Source organism: Molothrus aeneus, chromosome 8 (assembly GCF_037042795.1).
Source record: "Molothrus aeneus isolate 106 chromosome 8, BPBGC_Maene_1.0, whole genome shotgun sequence".
In the NCBI taxonomy this organism is placed as follows: Eukaryota; Metazoa; Chordata; class Aves; order Passeriformes; family Icteridae; genus Molothrus; species Molothrus aeneus.
The window spans coordinates 28,047,272-28,071,972 of NC_089653.1; the positions used below are offsets into that span (position 1 = coordinate 28,047,272).

The 24,701-nt window shown below is 49.1% G+C and overlaps 1 protein-coding gene across 3 annotated transcripts in view; it reads right to left on the reverse strand.

Moving 5' to 3' along the window:
* AFAP1L2 (actin filament associated protein 1 like 2) overlaps positions 1-24,701 on the reverse strand; it is a 66,940-nt gene that overhangs the window by 10,396 nt on the left and 31,843 nt on the right. The window contains exons 2-9 of one of the 3 annotated variants that reach the window (XM_066554822.1): positions 15,987-16,115; positions 15,394-15,471; positions 12,355-12,446; positions 8,382-8,472; positions 4,001-4,084; positions 1,507-1,712; positions 782-961; positions 127-216 (exon numbers count right to left, since the gene is read on the reverse strand). In XM_066554822.1, the coding sequence (XP_066410919.1) occupies positions 127-216; positions 782-961; positions 1,507-1,712; positions 4,001-4,084; positions 8,382-8,472; positions 12,355-12,446; positions 15,394-15,471; positions 15,987-16,115 (950 nt within the window). The remainder of the gene's footprint in view (positions 1-126; positions 217-781; positions 962-1,506; positions 1,713-4,000; positions 4,085-8,381; positions 8,473-12,354; positions 12,447-15,393; positions 15,472-15,986; positions 16,116-24,701) is intronic. The other 2 variants (XM_066554821.1, XM_066554820.1) reach the window with 2 other exon arrangements.

The window sequence follows — 24,701 nt, forward strand, 5'->3', positions numbered from 1 at the left end:
CAGGAGTCTGGTTACACTCATACCAGTCTTTGCTTACTTAAAATTAAGGCACCTACACTGCTCTCTACTGGAGGAACAGGGCTGGAAAGCCCAAGTGCTAGTTCTGTCTGTGGAGACAAGAGGTACCTTTGGGTAGCTGAGACGCTGAGAGTCTGGGATGTACTGGTTTCCTTCACTGCCCCCTTCACAGAGCAGACCACTGGTCTCTTGGATTACCTGTGCAGAAGGGGAAGCCAAAGCCTGTGAGAGAGCTGCAGTAACAGGATCAAATCATCTCCCCCAGCTAGGACAGGCAAAACCACATCAGCCTGGGAGACCCGTGGTTTGCTGTCCCTGTGACCCTGGGGACTGTCCTGGAGCTGCATCAGGCATCCAGCAGCAATTGCTGGATCCAAGTCACGGGGAGAGACTGCCAGCAAAGGCAGCCCTGGCGTCTCACAGCCCCTCCTGGGCTCCAGGAGGCTCCTCCTCCTGCTGCTGTCCCATGGGAAGGGTACATTTACCCCTGCCCTCAGCCAATTCATGCTGGGGACCCGGCCCAGACATTTCCCCCACCACAGCAGCTGGGCTGGGAGGTCCCCACGGGGCCTCCAGCACACTGAAGGCAGCAGGGAGTGCAGGAAGAATCTATCCCAGGACATGAAAATGAAGTGGTATATTTGTATAAAGGCTTGCAGTGAGGAAGGGAGCCAGAGCACGCAAGGACAGGGTTGAGATAAGATCTGCTCTCCCAGCAAAGCATGGGAGCACCAGTGGGACAAATCCTGAAGGTGTCACTGACCCTGAGCCACTGCTCTGCCTGGTCCTTGCTCTGCAGCCCCAGCACGATGACATCGGCGTTCGTGGGGATGATCTTCAGCTTGTGCTCCTTCTTCCTCACTTGCTTTTCCTTGTGAATGACTGTGCAGCCCAGCAAATTCACGTCCAGCTGGGGGTTGTGGTCCTTGGAGCTCTTGTAGCACTGGGGAAGGGAGACAGGAGTGGGTGAGAGGCAGAGGAGGAGCCTTCCTGCTCACTGGCAGGAACTCAGCCCCACAGGTGATGCATGAAGTCGTGCACTGAACACAGCAAGGTCCTACAGTTCTAACAGGTCTGCACAGACTGCACACAGGAGATCCCTGATGTGCAGGTACACACACATCTGACTGCATGCACACATGCTCTGAAATACCTTCTACTGACACAGGATCAAGTATGTGGTTAGCCCTCTGGGATAAGTGTCCCTTCTGCTCAACCACCTCAAAACATTTGCCCATAAAGTATCCCTAGACATTTTGGGGGATTGGGATTTTGGTCACAAATGTGTCCTTGTGCCCCCTTCAGCAATCCCATGCCCACGTTCCTTCTAAAAAAGGAACAAGATCCCCAAATCTCCAGGACATGCATTTGAAGCATCTAGGAGTATTTTGTTTTTTGCCAGCTCATTTAACATGGTCTGAGGTGCCACTTCCTTCCTCAGCTCATAAAACCAGACTGTTTCAGACAGAGAGGAGAGGATCTGCTCACCAGCAGCCTGGTGTCCTTGATAACACACAGCTGCTTTGCCCACTGTCCCAGCCACTTCTTTCTCCACAGGAAGGCACAGATGCGGGCGTCCTTCATCAGCTCAATGGTGGCCTCAGGGGATGGCCACTGATGGGTTGCTGACTTGCCTTTGCTGCTCTCTTCCTCATCATAAGATTCGTAGGAACTACTAACAGCTTCACCATCTTCTACAACAAAAGCAAAGCTCTGTCATTAAATCAATCATTAAACTCTGAGTCGAATGCTTCCCTCAGCCATGCTCACACATGCACAAGCTTCCAGTGCAGGGATGTGTCTTTTGAGGCTCTCCTACAGGAGGATAATTAATAGGGAAATTACCCTCATAGAGCCTTTTTTCTTTCTAGCCCAATATGAATCTCATTGCAGTATTTTGTGCCTAATAGCCTCTGTTGGCAAACACTCAAAAGACACTTCTCGGCTGACCACAAATCTGAGAACATTCCCTTAGACATTTCCTGATGTTTGCTGCTTTCCCCCCAAAGATGCTTTTGCTACTTTCCACTTCAAGCCAAACACACACAATTTTTAAGGCAACAACAGCAAGCTACAATCAGCCCTTGTCCTCTAAATGCCAGAAGTAAAAATGGTATTTGCAAGGCCATGCAGCAAGCAATGATCTGTTGTATTTCAGATGTCATTCACTTCCCCTCTCTGGCCTAACAAGTCCCTCTCTCCCTACTCAGCATCTAAGGGACAGCAAGGGGGTTTGAAGTAATACACTGTGGCAGCACCAAAAATTAGTCATAAGTGGCAAATGTGAGGAGTAGTAACAACATTTTTTATGTCCATTCTTAAATTGATTGCTATGTTACTGGGATGAGTTGGAATTTTCAATACTCAGCTCTAGGGCATTGCAGAATTTTGGAGTTTTCAGCTGATCACTGGTACCAGGCTCATCAAAAACACTGAAAATGCTCTCCCTGACTGCAGGGGGATTTGCAATGCTCTGCTGGCATTTAGAGCTCTAAGTCACAACATAAGCTCACAGAGCAATATGGTAAGTTTGGGGCAACATTTGTGTAGGGTTTGGCATTCTTGTCCTACCAAACAGCATGGAGGAATACTGTTAAGTTTCTCTCACTGGAATTTAATCTAATTTGGATTCTCACCAAATCTTACTATCTACATAAAAAATAACATTATCAGATTGGTGCAAATGAAAAGAAGAAAAGCAGCCAGAAAAGAGAAAGAAAAAGGCATTAGGAGCTTCACTGAAGAACGTTTCAGTTGGGTTTATTTGTTCTTTAAATAAAAGGAACTGAGATGCAGTAACAAAGCTACACTCTTACCCCCAGTGAAATTTCACTCTATAACCTCCCTCAAGTGATCAAAACTTCACCAATTAAAAAACACTTTTTAAAAAGCAAATACTCCTTTTGAAAGTCTCTGAATGGAGCACATCTCCAAGCCCTCAATGTATCAAGCTGTCCATCTTTTATGGGAAACCTCAGTGCATTCCCACTATGCAGACCTTGTCCACAGGCAGAAATTCAGATGGAGTAACAGTGCAGGTGTTTCTCACCTACAAACACCAAGGAGCTGAACCTCTGCACTGCTACAGGACCCTTCCACAGGCAGCAGCAAGGATGCCTAAGGGAACCTCATCTTCCAAATTTCCTTCCTTTTCCACGTGGGCCCTCTGGCCTCTTTTGGAAGTCTCTGGTATCCTTACCTAAGCAGCAGGTCTCAGCCTGCCACCTTACTGCTGAGAAGCTCTGGATGCTCTTCTGTGCATCAACCACAACCCCAAGTGTGGTTCCTCATGAGATGAGCTCTTCCCTGCTTGAAGAGCTGCTGGCCTGGTGACACCGCTACAGCCTCATGAAGGAAAGGCATTTACCAGGCTGTGCACCTGGCAAATGGGGACAAGCCTTGCCTGGTGGCTTGTGACAACCCTGTGGTCACTACTAAGGCTCACAGTCCCAAATCATACAGCTCAGGCACCGGTGGCAGCCACAATCCTGGATGTCTTTATCTAAAGCCACCTCTGCTTTCCTGTGGGTCTTCCCATGAGCTCTCAGGGAGCTAAATCCATGATGCAGGAAGCTCAGACCATGATGCAGGGAGCTAAATTCCATGATGCAGGGAGCTCAGACCATCTGATACCGCCACTTTGCCTCAGTGGAGCACCTTCAATCGTTCACCAAACAGCTACTTGTCAATACAGCCAGCATTACCACCCATTATCAGCTCCACACCAGTGACAGAACCAGAATAAAGGGGAATAAAGGCTAGGGAAGTTCTCTTCATTGTCATCCTGAGCACAGGGAAAGCCACAAAAAATAATGCATTGTGCAAAACAGCGAGAGGTGGTTATCCTCCATGCAGGAGTAACAGGCAAATCCAGGGAGATACCTGATAATCTTTGCTAAAACTGAGCTTTTGGGGGGTATTTTTGGGTTTGTTGTTGTTGTTGTTTAAAAAAGGCACTTCATGTTTGGAAAGCATGCCATACCCATAGTTATTGTGGCATAAATAACGCCCTCAGTAACCTGCAACCCTGGCCTGGGTCCAGCCGCAGCAAGCCTACCAAAAAGACCTGCACAGTCAAAAAGAAAGAGAAAGGGAGACAAAGAGAGAAAGCCACAGATAAGCAAATGCAGAGAACAAGGGCCTCCATCCCCTTGGCCAGTGAGGCTGTCCCATCCCTGCATGCTGAGATTTCATAAAGGGACAGCATTTTCGACCCATCCCCTCAAACAAGGCAATTCCCTTTAAAACAGAATCGTCATCATCGTAATTAAGAGCAGCCAGGGCTGATGAGCTGTTTCAGCCAGAACAATGATTGCTCAGTTGGCAGCCACGGGGCTGCTCCTCTCCCGGTTTCACTCCTTATCGCACCCTCCAATTATGCAAAGGCTGCTGATAAGGCTTTAACACATTTCAGCCCAAGAGGGAAGGGAGGCAGCAGCCTCTGCTGGAGCTGGAAAATGAAAAGCAGAGCATCCCCAGCGGAGGGTGGGAGTGCTGCTGATGAAAGACGGACCCCGAAACGCAGCACACACTCGCCCGCTTGCTTGGTTTTAATTAATCCACCCCCGGTTTGCTGCAGTGTCTCACAGTCCCACCTCTGATGGTGCACGAAAGCTCTATCTCCCCAGCCCATCTGGAGGCTTGCTTTGATGTCCTTTCTTGGCAGTGCACCCACTTATTTTAATCGTGTTCCTATTTTTGTCTGACCTCACTACACCCATTTGTTTGGGGACACATGGGTGTCTTCCAAGGCTCACGCTGTAACACTGTCAGAAAGTACCACAGAGGGACTTCTCACAAGAGCTTACACTACAGGACAAGGGGAAATCGATCCAAACTGAGACGGTAGGTCTAGCCTGGATTTCAGGAAAAATCCTTGACTGCAAACATGATGAGGAACAGGCACAGGTTGCTCAGAGGGGCTGTGGATGCCCTAGCCCTGGAAGTGCTCAAGGCAAGGCTGGCTGGAGCTCTGAGCAGCCTGGCCCTGTGAAAGGTGCTCCTGTACATGGCAGGAGGGTTGGAATGAGATGGTTTTCACAGGCCCTTCCAACCCAGGCCGTTCTATGATTCTATGGAAGACCAGCAGCAGCTTCCTGGACTGCCACCCCTCCCTACCCAGCTTGTGGGGAAAGGCATAGAGGGCTGGGGGGCACCTGGGGTCAGGCTTTGGCATCTTTGGCCAGAGCAAAGCCAGGCATGTCCAGACTGCCCTTTGGCAACAGCAGTCACACCAAGGTCCCAGATCACCTGCTAGCAGTGAGCACCACTGTGTAGGACAGGTACAAATACTACTGACTACTGGGATGGGATGGGAGGGATGGGATGGGATGGGATGGGATGGGATGGGATGGGATGGGATGGGATGGGAAGGGATGGGATGGGATGGGATGGGATGGGATGGGATGGGATGGGATGGGATGGGATGGGGAGCTTGTGCTTGTTGAAACAAAGGACAGGACAGGGACCTGCAGGATTGCCCTCATGCTGCAGCCTGATCTCTTGAGGCAAAGCAGGGCACCAGCACCACTGCCCACTCCCCTCTGCACAGCACAGCACACTTCACCTTCTCCTGAGCCCCCACAGCCTCTCCTGCCATGTACCTGCTGCTCCACATCTCTCCCTGCTCCCCCTTCTGGCTCATCCCCCCAGGAACCACCTCCAAGGTGAGGTTGCCAAAGAGCACAGAGATTCTCACCATGCTTCCTTCCTTCCTTCCTTCCTCCTCACAGAAAGCAGACTTGGTAGCAGACCAGGAGGTTTGTGTAGAAGGGATGTGGTGGGGTCTGCAGTGGCTGAGCAATCACAGGATGCAAAGGCCCCACTCTCCTCAGTGGTGAGCAATCACTGGCATCCTCTGCCCCATCTCTGCTGCTTTCTGTCCCCACCTGCAGCTGTGGAAGTGCTCAGGAAAACACAGAGCCTGCTGGTGCCACAGAGAGCCTCCCAGAGCTGCCTCACTTGGACAGTGCTCCCATCATTTGTGCTTTTCTCTTTTTGCAGCACTCTGATCTCTCATTTCCTTGGGCATCTGACTGACCTAGATTTCGGTGGGTGGTGGGTGTATTTGCATCTCAGAGCAGCAGGTTACCAAGGAAAAGCAGAGGTGGGAGCTGGGTGTGCACTGATCATTCCTGCCAGCCAAGTCTCTGATCTGAGGGTGAGTTCTGGAGCTGCCTGGATAACACAAGCTGGGTATCCCAGCACATGGATCCATGGCTGTACTCCAGCTAATCCAGAATGTGCCTTTTTATGCCACGGCTCTTAACAATTTATCCACTTTCCCAATGTGCGGCAGAGGGGAAAAAGAAATCTCCTTTATCTCACATTGCAGGCATGGGGATGAGGCTGCAGCACCCTGGGCTGCCCCAGCTGCAGCAGGGCTTCACTCACAGGGCACCACAGCCCTCACCTCAGCCACAGGACCCAAAACCTTTCAGCAAACACAGGGCAGAGCTGGGGGACCTCTCCTCTGCACTGAACAGCACCTTTCACCCTGGCCATGATGAGCCTGAGCCCCTTCCCATCTGAGCTGGGCACCATCTTCCTGTTCAAAGCCCAGTACCTCACACTGGGGCTGGAGGGGACCCAGCTTCTCCCAGATGAAGTTGGGAATGTCAGGCAATATTTAAGTTATGCTACTTTTCACTAAAGTTTTATCATTCTATACTATCCGTCAAACTGGATTGTGCCTGAAGTGAATGTGAATTATTTACATAGAAGGCCCCTGCCCTGGATGACTCAAAGCTCACCCAAACTTCAGAGCCACCCCATGTGCCATCCAACACATCCAATGTGTTTCCCATGACTCTTCAACCCAGCAGCACTTTACTGCTTGGCTCTGTCTGCTGTGCATTGGACATCATAATTCTTCAATTTCTGGTTGCAGGGTGGCTCAATTTCAACAAAAAGGTTGAAGCTTTATAGTTTTTAGGCAGGCTCTGAGCCCCCTCTGTTCTGCTGTCACTATGTGCCCTATTAAAGTTTGTCCCCATGTTTCTTATCAGCTCCCTTATCAGCTCTTGCCCCCAGAGACTTCTCTTTAGACTGAACAACCACAGCTCTCAGAGCCTTTCCTCACAGGAGAGCTGTTCCTTCTCTCTGGCAATTTTGGTGGCCCTCCCCTGGATCCACTCTAACAGGTCCATGTCCTTCCTGTGCTGTAGAAAATTCATCTCATTTTTTCCCCCTGCATATTGTGAGAGGCGGTTTCTGATTTTCCACTGATTGTTCAGGAAGGTGTGAGTGCTTCCAGGCAGACTGGATCACTTAGGTGTGACTAACTCAAATTTTCAAATAAACCGTGAGGCTGGTTTATTGAATTACAGGGTGTGGATTCCATTCACTGGCTTTGGCAAAGCAGAGGTAGAAACATTTTATAAGGTGTTAATTTCAGATTAACAGATCCAACAGCCGAGGCTTTAGATCCAAATCTGTCACCCTTAACCCTCACTCCTTTGCTTGCCTTGACTCTTGCCACTCAGCTGTGCCCATGCCACACACTCTGCTGCAGCCAAGGCTGATGAGCAGAGATCTGCTCCTGCAGAGGGGTGATAGGATCTGTCTCATGTGGGTTTAAATGGATTAGAAAGCCATGACAAGATCAGCTCTGCTATCAGATCACAGGAAGGCAATCTCAGTGATGGGTGTCCAACAAAAGGATGCAGGAACGCAGTGCAAAAAGTGAGAATGTGGGAGCTCAGCATGCAGCAGCCTCCTCCCAGAGGGTGGGGAGCCCACAGGGGACAGGCAAGGGTGGCCCTGCTCGGGGATGTGGCTGGGGTGCTGTCCCAGGCACTGAGGGTGTGTGCAAGGGAACCCACAGGCTCTGCCCTCACACCAAGTGTGGCTGGCTCTCTAATCAAGCTTACAGATGGCTAAACTGCCACAAGAGACAGAGCTGAATAAAGAGCCAATTATAAAAATGGTTATCACTCCTAACAGAGCAGCAGAGCCATGGATTTTGAGCCCCAAGGGGACAATTAGAGCACTAGGACACGAATGCAAGCCACCACAGCTTCACCACTCAGTCCTGAATAGAAACCTGTGTTTGGCTGCAGCCTATCTGCCAGAAAACCACCAAAACAAACAGGACCCACAATGGTTTCTAACATTTTACACTGACAATATATTGACCCAAACATATTACTAACTTCTAAAGGAAAGTTCAAAATTGGAGCAATTCAGTAGTCTTTGCTTTCCAGCTAGCATTAGGTCTGTAATATCAAATGTGATGAGCAGCAGAAAACAAATTTGTCCCAAAAGCTGTACGAACCATCAGTGCTTTCATTTACTGATTTTCATAAATCTCAAGTCCTCCATCTCCCACACAAACCCCCTCCCAAGGGTTAGCTGGGATATACCATTTACAGAGATGTCATAGGGCTCAGCCTCTTCGTAATATCCCTCTGGGGATTCAATCTTGGGCACTGCTAGTTGTTTTGTTTCGAGAATCTGCAGAAAAAACACATAAAATAAACATGATTTAAAGTAAAAACACATCCACCAAAACAATGGGACGTCCTTTCTCCCTTTTTTTAGCACTCAAGTGCATCCCAGTGGATGAAATCTGTTAGATGTGGTAGAGTTAGCTCAAATATAAATTGAAATTACTGTATAATTGCATCATAAATGTTATTTTATTTTATGTTGCTTAGGGAGATCAACTCATAGTTGATCAATTGCAACCATCAGCCTTACCCTGAACTGAGATTTCTGCCTGCTGCACTGACCCCCCCCTAAGCTGCCCATGGTACCTGGGGATGGTCCTCTGTGCCATGGGTTATATAAGATCTGGGTTATCTTATCAGGGAACCAGAAGTGAGGACAATTGGTGCAACCCTGGCTTTACACTGGAAACACAACCTGAGCAGTTCTGGTTGTGTCTCCAAGTCCCTGACTGATAGAAACTAACAACAAAAAATCTCTGCCTTAGGAACTATATTGGGAATCTTTAATTGTGCTCTTAACAAAAAGTGAAGGAAATGGATAAACAACACCAATGGAAAATAAGCCTTTGAAAAGAGTCCAAGTGCTGGAAAATCCCTGTGGCGCCTGCCAAACCCCTCCCTAAGCACAAGCAAGGGCTGGCAGAAAAAACATGCCTTGATCCTTTAGAAATATCAATACATGAGGGCAAAAAAAGTGAAGAAACAAACTTTTTACTTTTCAGGTGATTCAGAGAGATGTTGGACATGAGAGAGCAGAGCAGCAGCATGAACAGATCAGAGCACAGAGCTTATGTTCTTCCCAAATGCCTGGCATCCCATCTCCCACCCTGACCTGACAGCAGCATTCCCTGCTCCCAGTGAGGTGTAACCACCCTCAGTGAGCTGACAACAGGATGCTCTGTCCTGCCAGGCTTCAGCTGCCCTGGCTGAGGCTGTGCAAACCCTGCCAGGATGCCCAGGGTTGAAGCCCCACTCCCCCCAGGAGGAGGGGAAGGTCTCTCAGCAGAGAGAGCAGTGTTGAAGGTCACAAATCATGAATTCTGCCAGCCCACAATTGCCCCCTGGGGAAGAGGGGCCAGCTGTGCACCAGCATTGCAGGACCAGCCCGTTTGCAGGTCATGCCAACATCATCAAATGCAGGTGCAAAGCTGCCCATCCTGCCCTGGCTGTTTCCACCAGCAGCTACTGGTGCTGAGCAGCAGAAAGGAGGCTTTGAAGAGATTTTCTGGCCAACAGCTGCCCACAAAGGGAGTGAGCAACCCTGGCCACACCAAAGTCACACGTCTGCTCCCACTTGGACGAGCTGCCTGTGGCTCTGCCAACCTCCCAAATTTCCCCAGTGTTCAAATTCCTCATGTGGGTCTGCCAGATGCTGTGAGCAGCCTGGACTTTCCTTCCAGAGGCACGTAGAACACTGCTGGAAAACACTTGCCCTCCAAACACTTAAAAGGTTTAGGAACTTCTTGTCCTAATGTGTTGCATTAAAGAAACAAAAACAAACCCAGTCACTCCAGGGCTTTACCTAATCCCTTCCCTGGCTAGGAAATGTGTCTGTAATTGCCATCTGTGGTGGCCTCCTGTGTGTAGCCAGCTCACTTTGGGCTGTGACCATAAAGAAATTGCCTACACAAAGAAATGCTGTGGGTTTTTTTAACACCATCCCACAACTGTCAGGGAAGGGGCTGCTCTGTTTGGTTTCCTACAGACAATGAGGTTTCCTACAGGGTGCACCTTGGTTAACCAGAAGGTATTTGTTTTGTCTCCTCTTTCCCCAGGGGTGTGGTTTACTCTCTAACTTCAGTCAAAGGTTATAAATTGTGTTATTTACCCACGCTGGCCCTTGCAGAACATTTGCCTGTTGCATTATGGCACGATGAGCATGCAAATATCACCACCCTGGGTGTTTGCATCCCCACCACAGGACCTTCCCTGTGGATGGCAGGAACAGGCAGAGCTGCAGCACAGGAGAGGTCACCAAGGCCTGCAGGACTCATGGTTTAAAGGTTGTTTTGGGGCAAATCCAAAGGAATCAGTGGGATCCAGGTGGGCCACCCCTGCTGGGTTGCCCAGTGGCTGCCAGGGACAATTGGCTGTGCAGAGCTTTATCACCATATTTCTTCCATGCCTCAAGAGGCAAGTGTAGAGCAACACCACAGGATGCCTGAGTGCCACCAAACCACAGAAAAATCTGCAGAGCAAAACCAGATCTAATCTGAATTCCTCTCCTAACCTCTCAGTTTCTGTGCAAGGAGTTGTGTTCCACCCTGCACTGCCCAGCTGGCTGTGGCTCCTGCCTGCCCTGGGAGCTGCAAATGCAGACAGGGAAGATCCATTTCCCCCTAACAGCAATTTCCACTCATTAAAGCTCTCCCCAGCCCTGTTCCCTGAAGAACACTCAGATATCTTTGCTGCCAAAGCTCACTGACACTCAGATGCTCACATGAGGAGGCTCCTGACTGCTGCATCCAAGGGAGGTTAACTCCAGTGCCAAGCAGCTGCTAGAAGGAAATTCGTAGCACAGGTCTGGGAGAGGACAGGTGCCCTTCTCAGCTGAAATCTGAGACTATTTTTTTTTTAATTCCCTCATTTTTTGAGGGAATTTTTTAATTCCCTCACTTAACTTCCTGATTGCCCAGTCAGAAAGCTGGGCTGCACCAAGCTCAAGAGAAATGCCTTGGGGACACCTTGCTGCTGCTTCCCAACTGGTGCCTTCATTCCACCTCCTGCCCACCATGAAATACAAGAGCTAAACAGAGGTTCCTGCCCTGGCCACTGCTCCCAGGCACTCCAGCTCCAGCCCTCTGCAAGGGCAGAGCCCTCTGGGGCTGGAGCAGCTCCCAGCAGGCATCCTAGGGTTTGTCAGCTGCATCCCATCCTAGCCCCAGCTCCTCCAGCTGAGCCACACAGATCCCTGGGCAAAAGTCCTGGGGCCTCACCCTGCATCCTCCTTCCTGGGCAAAGAGCGGATCCTTCTTCGTGGCTGATGGATGCACCACCCCATCCTCCTCACGCCTCCTCCTCCTCCTCTCCATGCCTGCTCCCTGCCCTCCTTCCCTTTCACACCCTGACATCCCAGCTAACAGCAATTCCCACATTGCACCAACTACTGAACAGCAGCATCAGGGGCTCGAGCATGACCAGTGTCTGGGACAGCTGGGCTGGCTCCTGGCACAGAGACAATGGGGTTTAACTGAGTTAGAGCTGCCCTACAGAGAAACCCCAGAGCCAGCAGCTCCTCCTGACAGACCTGTGGGCTGCACATCCACAGCAGCCCCAGCACCCAGTGCAGGCAGCACCAGGTGCTCCAGCTGGGAGCAAACCTGTGGCAATGGCCAAGCTGAGGAAGGCTCTGGCAGCAAGGGAGGTGCTGGTACTGCCCTACCCTGCAGCTGAGGGGTGCCTGGCTTTTCTAAGGCACAGCTGATTGACAACCCAGGAGAGATTTCCAAAGCAGAAGCTGAGAGTCATCACCACCTCTGCTTCTTTGAAAACCTCTCTTCTCCTTCCTTGAGCCCATGCAATGGGTTATGTGGGTCTCCCTGGCAGGGAGCACAGCCCAATTTGCACTCATGGGGAGCTCCCACAGCTGCCTGCTCCACCTGAGCACAAGATTTGGGTACCACAGGGGTTCCTGGGTGTCCAGCCAGCCCAGGGGCTGCACCAACCACACACTGGCCCACAGTCTTTGTAAACATGAAACATGCAGCTGGAAATGCCTAGTTCAATGCTTTGTTGTTATTTTTAAAATAAAGCTCACCAGGACTCTTTGCCTCACCATCATACACAGGCAGAGGTGTTTCCACCCAGCTGTGCTGCACAGCAAAGCCTCAAGGGAATCAGAGCCCCAGGCTGAGGCAGGGAAAAGCAAAGGCTGTGAGGTATTTACCTTTGGAGGGGGGAGGTCTGGCAGGCTCTTCTGAGGAGGTGACAAATGCAGTCCTGAGTCTCCATTGGTCAGGGAGTTCTTCTGATCCAGCACTGCAAGGCAGAAACAACGACACCGATGGCATGTGGCCTCTCCCAGCAGAGCACTTGCTGCCCTGGGCTGTGCTGAGCAGCAGGATGCTACTCCAGTGGGGAGCACAGTGACAATGACAGGCAGGGCTGCAGGGCCACCGTGGCATTTCAGGCCACAGCCAGGAACGTGGCACTGGGAGACCCAGCTGACCTCTGGTTTTAGGGCATCTTTTTCCTTCTGGAGGGAAAACTATGAAGGCCAGACCCACTGCTGACACTTTGGAGGGTCTGGAGAAGCAGCATGGGCAGGCACCACACAGTGCCTGGAGGCCCAGGGCAGTTTAGTCCATGCCAGCTCTGATCCCTGCAAGCAGACAGGTCAGTGACTGTCTGCTCCTCTGCCACCTTTCCCAAAAAATGGGTCCAGCACCACCCTGCTCCAGGGCAAACTGCAAAGGTGGCTGCTCAGCTAAATGCACAGTGGCTTATGTGATCACTGCTCAAGGGAGGGCTGCTCTTGAAGCAGCCCAGGCCAAAGATGTGGCATGTGGCAGCAGAACTGCTCCAGGTGATCCCTGTCTGCCTCTGGAAAGTCACTTTTTCTGAGCAGCTGGATGCAGAGGGATTCAGTATCTGGAGGGTACATTGAAGGCTCAGAAAACTTGTGTTCAGTCCCCTTCTCCTACCACAGAACCCCTGGGTGGCCTCAATGAGTGCCCAAATCCCATGACCTCTGAGATAGTGCAGTGATGGATGCACCCCCTCCTTCTCCAGCCACACAGGCCAGCATCACAAATCACAGACTGTTCCCTTACTGGGGTGGGAGGGCAGGAATATTTTTCTCTAGACAAGCATTAACATTTTGCAGGTGTCCTCTGATAAAGATGCCTCTCTAAAAGCTGCAGCTTGAAGAGGACTTAGAAGAAGGAAGGAAAACGAAAAACCATCCAAAATCCTGCTGAAATTCACATCTATACTAGCTGTTACTTATCTGTACTCTCTGTTCCTTGTAAAAGTGAATGTCACCTGGCATTTGGGACAAGAGGATCACTGTGGCCACACGAGGAGCCCTTCACACCAGTCCCACCTCCCAAACTCCTGCCTCTTTGTGCTGACTTTGAGGAGGAGGTGGCATTTGGCTCACTGAAGAGCCCTGTGCACTTGGGTAGAGACTTGCTGCATTTCTAGAGTAAATGGGATCCATAAATGATGGTGCCTTCATCATCCAGTGCAGGGAATTCAATTACTGGGCCCCAGGAAGGCATCTCAAAAGCTGTGCCTGTTCTGCTTAAATCCTTACCACTGGATTGCAAGTAGAAAAGAGGAGCAGGGAAATACATTTTTGTGCAGAAATTGCATATTTTAAAATTTGGAAGGGTGACTTTTGGAGGTGATGGACTTTGGAAAGCATTTCACCCTGTGCTGCTGAAGCTCTGCAGAGCATGAGAGGTTCCTGTCAGCTCAGGCACAGAAGTGTGTCCCCAGTCCCATTACAGGCATGGAATTGCAGTGGATAAAAGGGACAGAGGGAGTTGTGTCATCACTGGAAGATCAATATTAGACCAGTGGGCACTTGGGCCCCCTCCATCCACTCAAGCTGAACCTGCAGGCACCTCTCCATCCAGTCACAGAGGCAGGACCAGGGCTCTGCACCCAGCTGCAGCTGTGGCTAAGACCCCACACCTGTGTCTCACTGACTTTAGCATTCCCAAATAACTCAGCAGTTTTACTTGGAATAGGGAAGTTGTTGAAAACAGAAAGAGAGAGGTGCCAGGTCCCACAGGGAGTGACTGAGTGGGCAGAGTCATGGCCTTGACAGGGAAAAGTCTGAAACAAAAGAACCACCTCTAAAAATAAACAGCCTGAAATTTTCCCTGTGTTTGAGCATGGTGGATCAGTGCAAGCTTTGCTTTATCCACCCAAATGAGAACTTATATAAAGAGATGCTTCTGTGGCTGCTCAGCTGCTGGGAGGCTGTGTGATCCCAATTTAGAGCATTACAGCATCACCCTGTCTGGAGCTCACACTGGGGCTGCACGTGTCAGCTGGGAGCACATCCTGTCTTCAGAGGCATTTGAAGTTAGCCCAAGTTTGGCTGCAGGTAGTTTAAAGAACAAATCAAACCAAATAAACAACAAAAAAAAAAAAACCCAAAACACCACAAAGAAACAAAACCAAAACAAACAGCTGTGGAAGTGAGACGATCCCAGCTATTGCAGGACCAGCACATCAGCAGCAGGCTGCACTGATGAGTCCTTGTCTCATCCCTCTGCACTGGAAACTCTGGGGTAGGATCAGCCTCTGTGTAGGTGTGCATTTAAAAATGTGTGTCACTAATTCTCTCTCTCCATGCAATTACCAGCAACCTCTTTCATGGTGAACTTCAAAGAGGAAGGACATTTTCAGACAATTACGTTCTTTGCCGTGTTACAAATCCAAAACCTGGGAAAACGAAATTGGGAACGAGTATTTCACCAAGGTTTGATTTCTCAGCCTTTACCTCTGCAGAGCTCCCACATCCCTGGGAGATGAAGGAGCTCTGTCCCTGCAGATGGTGGGGGCTGAGCCCAAACTCACCTCACAAGGCTGTGACTGCACAGACCCTCTGGGCCAGGGCAGAGCAGCACAGCAAACCAGAAATACACTTTCAAGGTCTCAAAGATGCAAAAAGTGACTTGTTTTGTGGCCAAAGAAAGCACGAAGGCTTCCTTGAATATTTCAGGCACTGGAGCTTCAAGCCTTAGAAGGCAACATTTTTGTCCCAAAATAAAGACCTCCAAAGTGCTACTTCCAGGAATAACCTCACAGTGTTGGCAAGGACCACTATTTCCAAGGGAATGTTATGAAAATGGCCCTTCCACAACCAGCAGCTGCTTCGGCCCTCAGAGCTGCCAGGGCAAGGCTGTAACCTTGTGTGCCTTCATCATCCCCCGAGACACGATGAAACCATCAATCTTCAGCTCCCTACCTTGGTCTTGTTTCTCTTGGTCACCCTGCTGTTTATGGACTGTCACTTTGTTCATATAAATATACTCCTCATCGCCACCTGCAAAACAAAGGGAAAAGTGAACTCTTTACCCACATGCTGCTTTCATACTGCTAAGTTTTTCCACAAAGGCAGATGTAAAAAGTGTCTCTGCTGAGCACATTTGGTTGAGGCAACGTGCAGGAAAAACCCCAAGCAATAATAAAAAGCAGAAAAATTAAGTGCTTTATGGTCAGGAAATTCCGTTAAGTTAAAATTTCTACTTAAACATTAACTTGGCCAAACAGTACATCCTGTGTATCTTACAAAGTGGATTAAATAAACTTAAGGTTTAATAAAGAAAACAGAAAGGATCAGGAATCTTGAGAATCCTTTGCTTGTAAAGCTGGACACATAACTATAGTAATTTTACATAAACAATTAGAGGTCACTGCAAAAATAAACTCAGTTTCATTTTCTCCTTCTAATTTTCATGTCTCCCCTTCCCACCAGCGGCCAGGAAAATGTTGCTTCAGGCCTCCAGAGCAATTCCCATGACAGCCCAGCACCCCATCCTTGGTTTTCCTCATCTGTACCACTGGACTTGGTGTAGACTTTCAGAAGGTCAGAGAGGAAGCTCTTCTTCACCACAGCAGTGCTGCTCAAGTTCTCCTTGTCCAGTATCCTCAGAAAATCTTCAAGTTCTGTGAGCAGCTGCTCGAGAGCTACAACAGAAACAGAGACAACTGTTGGCAAAGCAGCTGGCTGGTGTGTCAAAAGAGGACATATGTTAATTCTATGATTTCCAAAATCCTTTGCTTTTTCTGCCCAGGAATAGTTCATATTTAATTTTCCAGCTTGAACTCTGCCTCTAGCTTTGGAAAGAAAGTGAGTCTTAAACCAAAAAATCTCCACCTTCCCTTAGTCTGTTCACATATCAGTGAAATCCCATGTAAATACCTGTTCTCCTTCCATTAGAACTTCTTGCTCAAGTAAAGACAACCTGAAGAGATTTTGAGCATTGGGGCTGAGATTACACGAAGGCAACTTGCAAGGTCTTGATCCATGCACCTTGAGTCCTGGCAAATATCATTCAAACCTCAGTTGGCCTGGGACCTACCAAAAATCCTGATTTTTGCTTCTTTCTAAGCCTCCTCCTTATGTGGGGGAGATGGGGCCCTGGCAGTCTGGTGTAGCAGGAGGTGTCCTTTCCCATGGCAAGGAAGCTGGAACTAGATGATCTCTAAGGTCCCCTCCAGCACAAACCACTCAACAATTTTATGTTTCATTCCACCATTATTTCTCTGTCTGCATTAACTGGAAAATGTCTATGTGTGTGCTCCAAAAAGAAACAAAAAGAAAATCCCCACCTCCTCACATCCATAAATCACATTGCAGTAACTTCCCAAGCCACCTTGCTTGGGCAGTGACCACAGACCCACTGTATCACGTGAAGCTGAAGACACAAGACTCAGCAGCATCTCTCAGGGCCTCAGGGACCCTGCCGCACCCAAGGCACCCCTGCACACCCAGAGCAAGGAGCTGGGACAGGCACTGCCCAGCTGAGCCAGCCTAATGGGTTTGTTTTCCTCCTGAGGAGGTGCTGCACAGCCCTGCCACCAACAAATCACTGCTCTGACAGGGCTCACGCTGCAGCAACAGACTCTTAATTGCTTGCTTTTGTTCACACCAGAGTTCATCGTGGGCTAATTAGCAGCAGGGGCAGGAGGAGGAAATAACAGAGCATTATTATGTGGAGGGAGGGACAGCGTGTGGGAAAAACATCCCAAACCCGGCTGGGACTGCTCCTCCCCTCTGGAGGCGCCCCTGCTGCCCCTCTCCATGGCTGCCCGGTGCTGAGGAGCTGCAGGGATGGGCAGTGAAGCTTGGCTTGGCCACCACCACCCTGCAATGACCCCTGAGCACTCCACAGGGAGCTGTGGGATAGCTGGAGCGGGGAAATGCTCCCTTCCCTCTACTCACAGCATCCCCACACTGCTGATCCCATGGAGCCCCTGTGAGTGACAGCTCACTCCCTAGGAAAGTGTTAATTAACACTTTGGATTCATAACACAAAGCATCTGAGCAGTTCTAGCTAAAGAGCTACCACATTCAAGGTCACTTTTTTAAAGGCAGGAGAAAGCCATCACCTTCCTACTCATCCATCTTTAGCCACCAGGCAACCTTCCTGGGGTAAATGCATGTTAGAAGATTGATAAATAAATTACACTGTAAAGGTTTATGTTGCTGGCCATTAATTGAAACAACTTGCTACTTCTCTCAAACTGAATTAATCTTCACCAGACTGACTGTAAGACAGCCTAATGACTCCAGACCAGTCAATAACAGCTCCAGAGCAACCAACCAACTTGTAGTTATTCACACTTCACTCTATACCCTCTACACCAAATTAATTCTCTTCTGGTCTGATTTGGGCCACGAGGGAATGGAAAACACCTGCATCATGCTGTGCTAACTTAAAGGTTAACTTTGCTAGCTTCTGTTTTGCCCAGAGAAAACAAGAATCACCTCAAGAAACAGAAGCTTTTATTTTTCCCCATAAGCTGTGAGGAAACAGGTAGCATTTGCTGCTAACACTGCTGGATGCCAACAAGCAATGAATGGTGTCAAACCTACTCACAACTGGCTTCTCTAAAGCTTCAGGGACCCTGCTTCTTCCAAGTTTGAGGAAACTGCCCATGGTAAATCACAGCCTTGCTAAACTCATCTGCTTCAGTGGCCCCCTTCAGAAAATTCAGACTGAGGTCAGGTCCTGCTGGTCAGGCCAGCTGCACAGCACATTGATGTGGCAGGGATGATACCAGAAACCACAGCACCAAGGACACCTAACCTTAATCTGAAGCTTCAGAAGCAGCTGCCCATGTGGATGTCACAACAGTGGGTTTGCAGGGAAGAGGGTACAATTCCCATTCCCTCCTCCACCCCCAGACTGCAGAAAATGAGTTTATTCTTCTCCCAGGCATCCACAGCTAGCACACACACAGGGCTGAGCCCTGATGAATAGCAGAGCCCATACAGTAGGTTACATTTTCCAGCCCACCAAAGCTGAACTCAGGCTTCCAGTGACTCAAAGCAGCTCATTTAGGATGTGATCCTGGGGCCACAGAGGTCAGTGGAAAGACTCTGTCAGACCTCAGTGGATTCAGACTTAAGGGACTTGAGAGAGGTTAATTCTGTCATCTGCTTCTATGCAAGTATCTCCCTCACCTCAGCTGGACATTCCCAATCCAAACCTGATACCTGCAAAAAACCCCAAAACCTTCCACTGACCATTCCTTCTCTCCTACCAGAGGGAGAACAAGCTAATACTTATCAGAGACTGATGTGTGTGAGAAGTAAAATGAATTAATACTAAGAGGGTCTGTAAGATCCTCTGTGCAAGCCCCTATCACAGCAGGTCCCAGCAGTAGAAACAATTGAGAACCCTTGTACATTAAAGCATCTCAGGATTCTGAGTGCTGGAAGTCAGAATCCTGAGATTGATCTCTCTCCAGACTGCTTGATCTCAGCTGAAGACCAATCATGCTGTGCTGGTGATGTATGGATGAACCACACTCATGGCAAAACCAGGCTGGTGGCTTTTCAAAGAGCCTGAAACAAATGGTTCTCCCTCCGAGCTGCATGGTTTTGCTCTCCTTATCTTAGCAGTTTAGAAATGAGAGCACATAAAGAGATGATTCCTGCTCTGCAGGGCAATAGTTACAGATCCAAGGAACATATTTCCAAAATGTTATGGCTGTGAGCAGCAGGATGAGAGATCAGAAGTAGACAGAAGCCTAAGTCATAAGGCAGAGGAATTCTCAGATGCTTTTCTGTAACTTTTTCCATTGCTGTATTGCTCTTCTCAACTCTCATAGCACTTCTTTGTGACTTCAGCAATATTTCTGGCACCACCTCAAACAAAGAGCTTCACAGATCTTACAAAAATTCAGCCCCCTTCACAGAAAACAGGGATTACCTCTAAGGTTTAGGTTGTCAGAAAAATGAAGAGGCTTGGCCAAGGTCACTGTGAGTACCTGCACTGAATCCAGTCCCCTCAAGCACCAGGATATGACCTGCTCCAGTTCCCTAAAAGCATGGCCACAGACCTGGGGTGCCATCAGAAATGACAGCACAGCTCATGCCGTGTTCTTCTCCATGGCAAAAAGACATCAGCAACCGGATAAAACCCACAGCAATTTCTCAACACATGATGGAGAGAAGCACAGAAGCATCACAGTCAATGGGAAACTTGAGTGATTTGCATCTGCAGTGAGTGGATGATCATCACTGAAAGGATGGTACTTTGAAATACATAGAAATATCACATCTCTACTGATGTATAAGGACTTTCAGGGTGGGGGTTACAGGCAGAATTACCAGCTCTTCCTTTTTGCATGCACTTAACTGGATGATGAGATATGTTCTCCCTTCTTTCACTCCAAGACAATGGAACCCATTTTACAGCAGCTCCTGGGCTGCCCCTGAGCAGCACAGGCTCTCTCAGTTTGAAGGCTGCAACTCTGGTCTCAGCAATAAGCAAAGAGATGCTTTGAACACTGATCTGTTCCAACAGCAATTCAGTGGCAGCAGGACAGCACTGAAAAGGGCTTCTTTTGGCAGGAGCCTGTGCCTTTCTTTGCAGACTGAAAGTCTCTTGCATTGCAGCAGTGTCTATCCTAGCTCATGAGAGCCCAGAGCCAAAAAATGAAACAGCTTGCAAAGCCCTCATTGAGGAAGCACATTCCTTGCAAAAGAGCTGCCAATTTTGCCTGACACCAAGGTCACTGAAAGGTAAATGACCATTAAACTAGATTATAAAAGCCATTCCTACTAATAACCACTGATCTCTGTCATGGTGCTACAATAACAACCTATGTCTACATCTAATTACTTCATGTCTTGGCCTTATGAGGAAATGGGAAGACAGGCTCTGAATGAACTTTCATTCAAGTGTTTCAGTAACCACTGGATTGTATTAGACCTTTTAATCTAAATCCAATTACTTATTTTATCAAGGTAGAGGGGCCCCAGCCACCAGACAAAGAACTGTAACGAGATATATACTAAAGGACAAACTCTTTCCTCTGCTGAGATGAGAGGTGAAAGATAAGGAGTATCATTTGCTAACAGGAAACTAAGGCATTGGGAGATTAAGTGATTGGTCCAAGGGTATGGGCATATTCTTCAGCAGATCAGGAATATAAACTAGCTTTCCCACATCCCAGCCTGGGGATTGTGTTTCCAACCCCCCATCCATGGATCCCAAAATGCTGAGAGATATTCCACCCTCCTGCCCAAAGCAGAGTCTGGGTTTGGTACTTCTGGATTCACCCTCCCTCCTAGAAGGAGCTGGGCTAAGCTGCTCACAAACAACTCCATTCAGGCACCAAGCAAATACCTGCAGTCTGTGCTGTGCCAAAACTCCTGCTCCAAAAATCCCAGAAACTCCAGAGGCAGTAGAACTGGTAACAGCATTGTGAGCCATGAAAAAGCCAGCCCCAGGAGCAGAAGAGCTCCTGAGGGGTTCCTGAGGTACCTGCCCACACCCAGCCTCCCCAGCCTGCCTCCACCTTGCACTGCATCCCATGGCAGCCTTTCAGCCTTTCCCACTTCCCACTGCCCAGCCCTGGCTGGCAGCACTGGGATTCCCCAGGGGCTGCTTTGGCAGACAGCAGTTCCTTTCCAGCCCTGCTCTCTTTCTTCCTTGGCTGCACAAGATGAATAGGGCAGCTGAGGAGCGTGCAGAGAGGACAGGCAGGCACAGAGGCAGCATTCAGCCTGCTGAATAGCAAGTGCTGTCAGAGGAGCACCCAGCCCAGGCCTCCCTGGCTAATTTGGAGTTTTACAGTAACAGTTGGGCCTTGCAAGAGGGAAAAGTCACCCACGGTTACAGCTAGAGAAGGCCATTCTCCCCAGCTGTGAGGAAAGGCAGATGTGTGGATGGTGACAGCTGTAACAGCTGGATGACCCCTACACTGGGCCACCTTCCAGACCAGCAGAGCAGATCCTCCCTCAGACAAACCAGCCCTCCTCGCCCTGCTGGCTGCAGGGCCGTGCAGGGGAGCAGGGAAGAAAAGGGAGCAGCAATGCTTTGGCTCCTCTGCCCCGCTCCAGGTCTGCTGGCTTTGGCAATGCAGGGCAGGGAAGGACAGCTGGCAGATGGTTCATCCAAATACACTGAGAAGCAGCAACATCCCTGCTGAATCCCAGAGAGCTGCTCCTCTGGAAGGCAGCCCCATCCTACTGAAACCCCACCAGCATTCACCCAGGGCGATGAGCAGAATAAACCAGGTGAGTGCAGACCAAGGCACTCAGTGTGACCAGGTTTGCCACCTTGGTTTAGACCACCAGAAAAAATTATTTTCTTCTCTTGCACTTGCACCTGTAATGACTGGCTAGCCTTCCATCTTCTTGCTTTTCATGGGAAGATAATAAAAAGCCCAGCCCACTGTTGTCCAGTTGAAAATGTTTCTTTCACCCACAGAAAAATAATTATGAATATACAAATAATCATAGAAGAAAAGAAATCTCCCCACAGCAAAATGAGAAGTGCTGTGTTTTTCAAAGGAAAACCCACAAAAACCCCTCTAAGCTTCTGGCAGACAATGAACTTTCTCATTGGAGAATCACTGCTAGATTAAACAAAACAAAAGGCGAAATTCATAATCCTGAGACAAGCTAAAATCCCTCAAAATAAGAAAACTGTAAAACTGGAGAACTTCTCTCAGAGTCTCCCTAATAAGCCAGACAAGTGTCAGACAGCTATGACCACTGTCACAAAGCCGTCTGATTTTTAGACACAATGAGAGGTCACAGGGAAGAAAGAAAGAAAAAAACCCCACCCAGAGTGTTCTATTAATGCACCTAAAATCCAGCACTGCTTGGATTCACACTCTCCTTGGGAGCACTAGGCTGGTCTTTGTTGCAAAGCATGATTCATGGAAGGACAGAGGCAAACAATGTGTTTGGCTGGCTGTGGGCTGTGAACTGCACAGATGAACCCAAGCAGCTCTGCGTGGGCTGCTCTGGGAGTTTGAACAAGACTCGCATTGAGAAGGGGCAGCTCTAACCCAGGAACTCTGAACTTTAACAAAACGGCAGCAGAAAATGCACACAAAGCTTTTTTCAGTGAGCTGAGCAAACAACAGACTCCTCTTCCCTCCACGGGAAGGTGGGAAACAGCATCCAAGAAAAATTAAGAAAAAAAAAAGAAGGAAGGGAGAAGCAAAACATGAAAATTACCATGTCACACAGAGATTTTACCGAGCACACCTGCATTTAGTGCCATATTGATCTATTATATCATAGAAGTTTGGGTGGGAAAGGACCTTAAAGATCATCTGGTGTGCAATGGAGGGTGTATGTTTGGCACTTCACAGCAACACAGTGCTGTGCTTCTCTGCAAAGGGTCTCAGCCTTTCCATGACAGAGCAACTGGTGAGTCGCTGGAGGTCCCCCACTGCCAAGGAAATTTGCTGGATGACATCCCAGAGAAGCTGGCACCCCTTCCTTTGGAGCAGGCCCTGTTAGCTCACTGCCCATCAAACTCACAAGGTCCCCAAAGCTGTGCTAGGCTACAAACTGCAGGTCTGTGCTCAGTGATGCTCACAGCCTCAGCAGATGGGAACACAGCACAGAGTGCCATGGAAAACCATGCTGGGAGCTGGGCGGAATCAGAGAAGTGCCACATCCTCACTGTGCAGGGCACCAGGTCACACACAAGTTGTACAACACAGTAACTCCTGCTGGGACAGAACCCAGCCAGGAAAACAGAAAGGAAGCAACTAAAGAAGCATCAGAGCAGTAGTCAAGAGGGTAAGGAATGATCCATCCAAATTAAGATGTCAACTAAAAAAAGTTGGACCAAGTCAGGCAGGGTAGGACATTAAAGACAACACTGTTTTTAAGGTAAATACCCCCAGAGCAGGGCCTGGGGGTATTTACACTTTCCCAGTGGGGAGAAAAACAATCCCAACAATTTTTACAAAGCAGAACTCACATCTGCTGCCAAGCCCCAGAGCTGAATCCTAGACAGAGACACCTTTTCCTGTGAAGCTGCCTCCATTGATTCCCTTCTGTCCCCACGATCTTTTCTGCTGCTTTTCCCCCTTACTCCTTCAGTTTCCAGCTAAGATTAGTGGTTGGCTGGTTTGGGTTTTCTCTGCCTTGTGAAGGGCTGCTCTCCTCTCCATCACTCTATAGGGATGACTTCACTGGAGGGGTTGGTGACCATCTGACCTGCACTCAAAGCTCATCTGCTGTTTGCTGGCCAATGCCATGCACAGCTGTGCCCAGGAAGGGGCTACCAAGAAGTGGCTGATCAGATGGAACAGCTGCCTTCAAGAAAAAGAAATACAAAAACCACTCAACCAAATGCCACAAACACACAGGGCTCCACTGCTGGAACCTTGTGCAAGAAGGCATCCCACAGCTCAGCACAGCCCTGCTCTGCCCTGCCTTAGTGCAGCCTTTGCTCCATCAATGGGGCCATGTGCTCCCTGCACCTCACCTCAGCTCTTTGCCAAGGCTCCTGGAGCATGGTTTTAGTCAAAATGCTGTGGCAGCCTTTGCCTCATCCCTGTGCAGAGGAAAGCACATTTCCATCCCTGTGCACATGACAGAGCAGCAGCAGGACAGAGGCACACAACAGCCCCCAGTGCCTGCTGAGCCCACAGCCACAGCACCTCCTTCCCATGGAGAAAGGAAGCCTGGCATGCCTCATTCCCAAAGCAGAGAGGGAGAAATGCAAGGTCCTGCAGAGCTTAACTCTCACAAGGATGGTGAACAACAGCCCTGGAACAACACCCGTGGTTTGTGCCACTTCAGTACAAATAAAGGAGGTTAACTGCCAAATATATTTTGAGATGGATTTCTCTCTCCCAGGCAAGACACAAATTGAAGGAAGCTGCCAGATACACATTGGGTTGTGCTGTTTTTTTTTAAGAGAGGACAAGCACACACACACACCCTCCCAAGGCCTCATATCAAAGCATTTTCCCACCATTCTCTGTTGATTTAATGGCATCATTTCTCCAATGAACAATAGGAACACAGCAGAAGAGGAAAGCAATTATGTTTGAGAAAGCAAAAGCAAGAGCTCTGGGGTCAGAGAGAAAGACAGACACATAGCCCTGGAGTCCCCAGTCTTTCCTTGCTGTTTCCTCTGCAGAAAGGGCTTTTTGAGCCACGCTGCCCACAAGAGCCAGGGCTGGGCCTCTGGAAAGCAGAATGACCACACCAGGCTATTGCACCACTGCAGGGGCACAACAGGATTTTTAAGCATCCTGAGTGTGTCAGGGTAGGCTGGC